General features: G+C 43.0%; 3 protein-coding genes across 3 annotated transcripts, besides 10 other annotated features; 1 reads left to right on the top strand and 2 right to left on the bottom strand.

The window, feature by feature from the left end:
- Positions 1–546: part of a mobile genetic element that runs on past the window's edge.
- Positions 482–557: a dispersed repeat.
- Positions 545–1,803: a dispersed repeat.
- Positions 1,804–3,672: a mobile genetic element.
- Positions 2,666–2,877: a mobile genetic element.
- Positions 2,672–2,877: a mobile genetic element.
- Positions 2,717–2,871: a mobile genetic element.
- Positions 3,670–3,698: a dispersed repeat.
- Positions 3,699–3,867: a dispersed repeat.
- An 835-nt stretch (positions 3,868–4,702) lies between these two features.
- On the top strand, positions 4,703–5,019 carry EKO05_0003978 (uncharacterized protein; the record flags this gene model as incomplete). The annotated part of the gene is made up of 2 exons (XM_059636284.1): positions 4,703–4,705; positions 4,750–5,019. 2 exons carry the CDS (start codon positions 4,703–4,705, stop codon positions 5,017–5,019), a joined length of 273 nt encoding a protein of 90 aa, XP_059492267.1.
- Positions 5,020–5,050: 31 nt separating this feature from the next.
- EKO05_0003977 (uncharacterized protein) lies at positions 5,051–6,102 on the bottom strand (the record flags this gene model as incomplete). The annotated part of the gene is made up of 2 exons (XM_059636283.1): positions 5,051–5,158; positions 5,191–6,102. 2 exons carry the CDS (start codon positions 6,100–6,102, stop codon positions 5,051–5,053), a joined length of 1,020 nt encoding a protein of 339 aa, XP_059492266.1.
- A 1,173-nt stretch (positions 6,103–7,275) lies between these two features.
- On the bottom strand, positions 7,276–8,172 carry EKO05_0003976 (uncharacterized protein; the record flags this gene model as incomplete). The annotated part of the gene is made up of 1 exon (XM_059636282.1): positions 7,276–8,172. One exon carries the CDS (start codon positions 8,170–8,172, stop codon positions 7,276–7,278), a length of 897 nt encoding a protein of 298 aa, XP_059492265.1.
- An 870-nt stretch (positions 8,173–9,042) lies between these two features.
- Positions 9,043–9,136: part of a dispersed repeat that runs on past the window's edge.

Here is a 9,136-nt window from a genome sequence, read left to right as displayed (position 1 = left end):
GCAATTAGGGTCGCAATCAACGCTGGTTTAAGAGAGGATTCAAAGGCATGCAAGCAGCTTACTAACTTTAATAGTTAAGGCCTTTAAAAAGCTTGCTAAAGGCGCAGCTATAGTAGCGCATAAGCTAGTGTTAGCTTAAAGGGAGATTACTAGGCTTTAAGCAGCAAATAAGGCTGCTACGTGACGTAAATTGCATAAAAGAAAGCAATTACAGCAGGAAAGAGTCCTAACAGCTAAGAAAGGCCTTTAATTAACTACTCTAACTAAGTTTAGGGCGCGTGGTAATAGTAAGAAGGCAAAGAAGCGAGTGCGCGCTAAAGGAGGGGAAGTAACCTAAAGACGCTGTATAAAGTGCTATAATGTTAGACATAACTTACGTACATATAAGAAGGCTGTAGAAGATGTTTCTAAATAATATTATATACTGCACTACTGTATACAAGGCTAAAGTGGGCTAATGCGAGCTATAATAGGGTAGAAATTTGGTGTGGTCTTGGCAGAGTGATCCGCTCACCCGTTTAATCCGCTCACCCGTGGAATACGTTAAGTAATAATAATTTAGAAGACCTAGATTTACGCTAAATCCTTTCTATTATTACTAATAGAGTAAAATATATTACCTAGGAGAACTAACAGACCTATACTAATAAGTAAGCCCCTTTTATAGACGTACCTCTAGTATTTAGTAGAGAAAATATAACCTAATTTCTAAAGGAGATTAAATAACGCTCTAGTTTCTACTAATAGACTATTAAGGACTATATTAGTAGACTCCTTAGTTACTATAACTACACTTACTAAGAGATTAATAAGTTAAATATAATAGACTTTACAGCTGCCTACGCAGTAACTAATTAGTAAGCTGTTAAGGAAGCACTCTAATAATAATCCTAAAGCTAGGATAAGGCCTAGTAGGAAGAGATAAAGGATTTGCTGTGCACTTAGTGCATCTTATACTTTTTAACCCTAGATTTGTTACTCTAAGGGTACCTAGACAACTTTAGCCCTAGGTTTAAATAATACCTAGAAGCTAGAATAATAGCAAAATTGTATAAAGGATTCTACTTAGCAAAAGGCCTAAATGAATATTATCTTAATAAGGTATTAAATAAATATAAACTTACTATAACCTGCCTAGAGGACTTTTACTACACTAAATTTAGAGCGTTTCTTAGTAAGGTTACCTTATAAGAATTAGAAATTAAATTATCTAACCTAGTATTTAAAAAGAAAATAACAATGACTAAGGTATAGGCACTTAATAAACTATTAGGACTTCTAAATACATTTAAACTAGCCTAGTTAAATAAAGAGGGCGTGCTAAAGAGGCTATCTAGAGCACACACTCTAGGTAAACAAGGAGTCTAAATACTACTAGGGCATTAGCCTACATAAGGTAAGGTTAATAACCTTATTAAGAAGTTCTTTAGGATTAAGCTTAATAGTATAAGTCTCTTACTTGCCCCTTTAGAGCTATATAAAGTAGAACTACTTTTATATAAAGATATATAATAGAAAGTTAGTATAGCCCTTATAGGTCTTAAAAGGTAATACTAAAAACCTATTAAGATATAAAACCCTACTAGCTTTAATTAATACCCTGTTACTTAATAAGAAGGGCTTTTCCTAGCTAGAATAACGCCGTAGGGATATAGCTAACTAAGAGGCCTAATAGTTTATTATGCCTATAGAAAGAAAGGCTACCTAGCGTTAGTATACGTAGACTAAGAGAAGCTAACCTAGGACTAATAGGTTTACTATAACTAGTAAGGACGTCTTGTATAGGGATTAGCTAAAAACATATAACGTACTCTACAGGCAAGTTAGACAACAGGCGAGTCGGACACTTTTGCCAAGCCCCTACTAAACACCTCCTCCTACACTAATGTCTTCTTAACAACACTATTTAAACGCGTTAAAGGAAGCGTAGATACAGCTTGCGCTCTAGGCTCTTAAACAAGACGTAACTCTATCTCTGTAACGCGCTGCTGCTATCTACAAGGTCCCTTAAAGAACACTAAGCAACTAGCGCACTAGACAACCTTTACGCGCTAATTCTATAGCTAACTTACAGAAGCTAGATAATAATAAGGAGGAGGTAATTATTAAACATGTTCTTAAGCTAGATGTGTAAGGATTTTTTCCTTAGCTCTTAGATGTAGCTACTATAGCTAATTCTTTGCGCGCTAAGCGTAATCTAGGCCCTATTAGCGTAAACTGGCCTAGTACGTTTATTAAGCAACACCTAGAACTTAAAGTTAAGTTTAATTATAAGTACGACTATAAGATATCTCTCTGTAAGGATCCTAAGGTTCTACAGGGCTAGTTTAGCCTAGTAGCTAACACTAAAGCTAAGTATAGTATCTAGGATAAAGATATATACAACTTTAACAAGACAGGCTTTATAATAGGCTAGATCTCTCTAGGAGTAGTTATTATAGCTTTAGAACAACAAGGTTGGCTAAAAGCTATCTAGCTAGGCGACTAGGAGTAGGCTACGGCTATAGTAAGCATTAATGCTAAAGAATAGGCCATTTCAGCCTTCCTTATCTTTAAGGCCTACTACCACCTCTCTGCCTAGTACAAGGAGGAAGAACTACCTTAAGACTAGGTTATTAGAGTCTCTAATAACAGCTAGACTACTAACAAGCTTAGTATAGACTAGATAAACCACTTTAACAGGCATATAAACAAGTGTACTGTTAGCACCTACTATTTACTTATTATTAATAGTTATAAGAGCTATAACTCTCTTAAATTTCAGCAATACTGTAAGGATAACAAGATTATTACTCTCTGTTTGCCTTCTTACTTATTACACCTTACACAGCCTCTTAATATAGGTTGTTTTACTGCTTTAAAGAAGGCGTATAGGCGCTAAGCTAAAGTACTTATATAGAACTAGATTAACTATATTATAAAGACAGAGTTCCTACTATACTTTATACACGCCTACAACGCTGCAATTACTTCTAAGAATATCTAGGGAGGGTTCTAAGGTGCTAGATTAGTCCTATTTAACCTAGACTAGGTTATAATAGCCCTTAATATAAAGTTGCGCACTCTATCACTACTACTACCTATTAATAACAAGCTCTAGCAGTCGTAAACCCTAAGTAACAGCCTTAAACTTAGGTTGCAATTAACGCTTATAAAGACAAGGATTTAGAAGTATATAGATAGTTCGCCTACCTCTATAGTTAAGGCGTTTAAGAAGGTAGTAAAGGGGGCAGCAATAATTGCGCATAAGCTAGTGTTAGCGCAACAGGAGATTACTTAGCTTTAAGCTGCTAATAAGGCAGCTACACAACAAAAATCACATAAAAGAAAGCAAGTTTAGGCAGAAGGGACCCTAACAGTTAAAGAGGGCTAGCAATTAACAGCTCTTAAGGAGTTTAGGGCGCGTGGTAATAGGAAGAAGGCAAAGAAGCAGGTGCGCGCTGAAGGAGGTAAGCCCTCCTAAAGGCGCTGTGGACGGTGTAATTAGACAGGACATAACGCGCAAACGTGTAAGAAAGAGGTAGAAGTAGTTTCTAAATAGTATTACAGACTATACTGCACGTTACAGCACTAAACTGGGTTGTTTTAGGCTATAATAGGGTGGTGTTTGGTAGGGGCTTGGCAAAAGTGTCCGACTCGCCTGTTGTCCGACTCGCCTGTAGGGTACGTTAGGGTAACATCTATAACGTGTTAGGGACAGTAAGACTCTTATTATTAGATTATATGCTTAATGTGCAAAGATAATAATAAAGGTAATTAATTAATAATTATCTGTCTTAATGGCTAAATTTATGTGTGTGTGCCGCTAGCCCCTAAGTTAGCCGAGGTTAACCCCAACTTGGTTCGGTAAGGTCGGTTATCTGACACTTATATACTTAGTGTTGACACTGTTTAGGTGCTCTTATTTAAGAAAGGTAACTAGCTAGTATTGCTTTTGTAAGGCCTTTAATGCTGGAGTTTAAGGAAGTAGGTGACGTCTTCCGCCGGCGGCGCTTCTTCTTAGCACTTGCTTAGTCTCTTGCTCACGATTCACGGGTACTTCTATGCATGTTCCTGCATTAAGCCCTACGATATGTATAACGCCTCGCTACACGGCTCAAGGCACGCTCTGAAACACGCTCTGGTACACGCTCTGGTACACGCTCTGGTACACGCTCTATGTGACGCAACTCTTGCGGCAGTTAAATATGAGATAGTCACGTGACAGTGTGGGGTAACGGCTGGTCGGCTGCTCAACGGTTCGGAAGCAGGAGCAACGGCATCTTTTTATGTGTAAATATCCACACACCAGACTGGCAATTATATTGTTCAACATAAGCAAAATCAGTTCATACGAGCTGTTTTGGAAGTCTGTGTTACGGCCCAAAAGCGTGAGTGCCTAACGCATGTGACAAATTGCATGGCTCCACGACCCCTCCAACAACCATCTGCAGGCCTCAGCCTTTCAAGCCTACACGTATCCTCTTAACCATCGCATCTAAGGCTTTAACACAGCGCGGCTGTGAAATCGCTTTCTCCACCAGCAAGTGCTCAACCCTCTGAGCAACATCCCGATCCGAACACACTTTTGCACCACGCGATCCCGTACCGCGCCTCCAGTGTCAACGGGGCGACTGCCACTCCATACACACCACAAAATCCCACGCGCGGGAACCACTCTCCAGTCAACTCGCTCCACGCTCTTCTCACATACTATATCCTGATGGTAGGTAATATTAAATCTCTTAATTCATAACTAATCTTTCCTAGGCTTTCGACGCCCGCAAAGTACAACCGCCCGACGCAGATACAGATTTTACACATATCAAGGATACTGTTGCCACGGTGGTGACGGGTCGAGGCCAAATAGTGGAATGGAGAAATAGCAAGGTCACTGTGTTTGAAAAAGATAACGACGGGAAGGAGAAGCGTACGCGGCTACCTCATAATGCAGATGGAAGGTTAAAAGTTGAAGAGGGCTGGAAGCTATACATTGCAGAGGGGAAATTCTTGGAGTTCGACGAGAGAGATCTATTGTGATGTGGCGGTCACACAGAGCGTTTTCTGGATCTTAACACCCCCCATTACGCTCAATGTTAGGCCGATCGTGGCCTTCCTCTTTGAAAAGGTCATTGATACACATTTTGTTTTTTGAACTCCTTCTCTTAACTCGTTCGCCCTAATGCTACATGTAGTGATTGCAGCATGTACATCTGCCCCAAAAACGGCGACGATGTCCTCGTCCGAGACGCCCTTCATTGTATGCTGAAAATAAGGTATAATCTGCGACATTCCGCCGCAGTGGACGACCCAGAAGGCATCCGTCACCCAAGTTACTTCTACCTTGAATAATGCCATCGCAACCTCTTTGATACTTTCTTCGCGAAGGTCCAATGACATGAAACAAGGCGCCGAGAGATCGGGTGGCCACACCGGCAGGCGCATTATTACTGCTTTCCAGTTGTCACTCAGCTCCGTATTCTCAATCCTGTCTACTAGGTATTGCCCAAAAACCTCTCTAGTCCCTGCTCTTTCAGCGTATTTCAACTCGACCCACGGTTCTGACGGATTTGTTGACAGTTTGTGGGTCTCTTGGAGCAGTGGTACAATCCTATTGTCTTCTGAATGATCAAAAAGGGACCGCATGGTAGGAGACATGATTGTGTCATCGCGCCGTTCCTTGATTCTTTCAACCAGCCCATCGAGTATAGCTGCTTTCGTAGAATCGATCTGATTTTGCGAGAAAGCGACAATACATAACGTGTAAGAGTCGGGGTTGATAGCCAATACTCTTCTTAAGAATTTGTGTTGCTTAAGGAAGGCCCCTGACTTCTTTGTCTTTTTATCTTCCGTCATTTTCTTAATGCGCCCGACCTGGCCCTTTGTCAAGCGTAGCGATAGCTCAATGCTGGTGAATGTTTCCATGAGCTGTGTCCATCCTGACTCGACGTTTTTGAACCCGATTCGACTGCGCGATCGTTGCGCTGGCATTGTGTAGTTGACCGTGTAGTTGACCGTGTAGTTGATCGTGTAGTTGATCGTGTAGTTGAGCGTAAGTTTGAGCGTGCAGTTGAGCGTATGTGGCTCCACTGACCTGAACAGCCGAGCGAGCCAGTACATCATCGATCACCACATGAGCTTATAGCGTGATTGGCCGACAGCTGGACTGTGCTCAGTGTGGGGTAGGTAACTCCCTGTCATTTGCGATAGCGGCATCGTGGAACAACACGCTATGCCTAGGCATGCGGCACAGGACGCATATCAGAGTCGTTGTGCGTTGGTTGTGCTTTTTCGAGCGCGTCGTTCATGTTGCTGTGTGCCGGCCAACCACTCAAATCGGTGCCCGCTCTCCAGTACTGCAGGCGGCTGTCTTGACGAAACTAATCTTCCACTGTCCACTACACACCAACCTACATGGGGCGTCTCTGTGGTGTTGGGACAAGCCAGCCTAAGTCCATTGCTGCCTACGCCGACGCTCAGCAATCACTGCGCGACATTTACGTGATACTCTCTTATATATATAAGTAGTGTTGAGTACCATATCCTTTACACACAATCGCCTACACCTTTTTGCAACACCACAACTCGTTCACACCTCTAATACCAACATTAACGTCGGTGAATCCGTCCTCCACCTGCGGCAGTACCCTGTAGTCCCAATTATCGTCACGTATGGCTCAAGCCCCGTCTATGCTTGTGTGTGTCCCTGCTAACTTTCTAGTTGCTTCGCTAGTCTGCACCATGTGCCAAAGAATGCATCCACGAGTTAAATACGCTTGCGGGCACGAAGTCGAACAATACCCATATGTTCATCAGTGCGACGAAGCAAAGCAGCGAGGTTCAGATTGCGCCAATCCAACAGAAAACTACAGTCTGGGCATGTCGTCTAGGAAGGGCAAGTGCCCAAATTGTGGGAGTTAGCTTTTGCGATGAATTGGATGTATGCAGCCCGCTGACTTAAATGCAATCTCACATAATGTAATTAATGTCTGTTAAATACGATGCAAGTCATCATGCACATAGCGCCATGAAGCCCTGACAGATGCCTTTACGCCAAGCAGCCCAGCAGCATCTCTAATCTCTAAGTCAACTGATGATCACAAGAAGTAATAAGCATTGATATCTCAGCCTTACAAGGATTGACTATTATGCTGTATGCTCTAATCAGGTAGTACAGGAGGATAGCAAGTGAGAGAAGAAAATTGTGTAGAGACGAGCAGAAGATGGCTGAGCATACTAGCTGCCCAATCGAAGCTAGCCTAGATCTGGAACTAGCGGGCTAGCAGCCGGAACCTTTCACCTAGATTCTTTTGCCAGGAATTCGTAGCATTCCGATTGTAACGTACTGACTTGGAAATCATGCAAAACCTTCGTATCGCCATCTAAGAATTGCTCTGCAACACTGCACGTTCCAAGCAGAGAGATTATATCGTTTTCCACGGCTCTAATTGAGTTGTAATGCCCGTGCCAGCATTTGTCCATCAAATCGCCGAAGATGACGTCAGATGAGGTTGAAGGGAATAGACCCATAATAAGGTTTCGAACTCTAACATGGGGCTTAACGGTATGAAAGGGTATGTGTCCGAATCGGATGGTGAAAATGCAAGATGCTAGCGAAAATTGCTCACTGAGCGGGCCGGCTAAGGGGGTGTCGTAATTTTCGTCTAACTTACAAAATGGCTCACTAGCCACCAACAGCTGTTCCCCTTTCTTGACTGTTGCATCGAAATCTCCGAGTCGGACGTCTTCCATCGCACTGAGGAATATGTTTGCGGGCCGAAGGTCCCCGTGGACGTAACCGAGATCTTCAATCCAAGCTAGGGCACTGGTGATCTGTTGGATCCACCGCTCTTGCTTATTTGGACTGATAGCTGACACCGAGGATTTCTCTATACGATAATCTAGAGTCATTTCCTGGCGATGCATAAAAATGCCTTCCGGAATGCAAAGTATGCCATAGACAATGTTAGGATGTCGATGTTCCATCAATATATGATGTACAGCCTTTTCGTTTTCCAGCTTCCTGATGCTCTCTTTCATCTCTTCTGCTTGTGCTTGGACAGGGTTCTCAAAAAGGGTCGGACATTTGAAAACCACATTCTGGCTGACGGCGTAGACGTGCCCTGCAGAACCTCTGGAGAGAAAATTATCTGCCGACAGAGAAGGAAACGGCGGCAGTAATCGTGTGGTCATTTAGAGGAACATATGAAAGGCCTCTGTTGTATTGTTTGGGTTGTGGATATCGGTCGGAATGGGCGCTGGTATAAGAAGACTTGAATATCGATGGGGGAGGTAGGAGGGTTTGTGCCGTTGGAGGAGGGGTTGTTTCGTTGGTGGAGATTTTAATCAGGAGTGTTTGACGAAAGAGAGCGTAACACTTGCTTGTGTGAAAGGTTTCGGTATTACAGGGCGGATCAAGAGTAGAGTAATGCAATGAAGCGGCTGTGATAGAGGATGTGTCGAGCCCTTCACGAATGTTTAGTTTGGCCTGTACTATGTAAGAACGTTAGCACCCTACCGCGTGTCGCAAACGCGCTATTGACGCATAGGCCAATCAGCATCCGGAAAGGACCGACGTGGTGCCGGGCCAGCCTGCGCATGCGCGTTGTCGCGCGCAGCCAGTGTCTTGTCTCGCCATCGCTACCATACATCGCACGTTTCTCTTCGTCAATCTTGGTATTTTCTCACCCTTTTCCAGATCACGTAGCAATGTAAGCGGCTGCGTGCGTGACGGCCCTGTGGCACTTTGGAGACTTATGTCTCTTCGAGGATGTATATGTCTACGCAATCGCGGTCGCAAGTCATACAGTCTAAACCGATAGGTGAAGGATTAGATGGCTTTCGCAATACATTGAATCCGATATGCTATGACACAGGCGTCCCTAACTCTTCGCAAGCGCTTGATATGGTGGGCTATGAAGATGGTGCAAGCTAGCTATCTTTACACTATACCCCTTTAGCTTCCTCTTCTTTATCTACTCTTTTAGCTAATAGACAGTAAGCAACTAGTATTGCGGCTGATTACAACTTAGAACGTCTGCCTTATGGATTAGCAGCAAAAACTGTAAGGCAGACTTCACAAGCATAAAAGTAGCGATCTGGTGAACTGATAGATTTAAAAGTAGAGTGAATAAAATAGCAGACAGCGAGCTACAAG

This window comes from Ascochyta rabiei, chromosome 6, assembly GCF_004011695.2.
Source record: "Ascochyta rabiei chromosome 6, complete sequence".
Lineage (NCBI taxonomy): Eukaryota > Fungi > Ascomycota > Dothideomycetes > Pleosporales > Didymellaceae > Ascochyta > Ascochyta rabiei.
The sequence above is the reverse complement of the archived record's forward strand: the minus strand, read 5'-3'. Positions and strand labels throughout refer to the sequence as shown.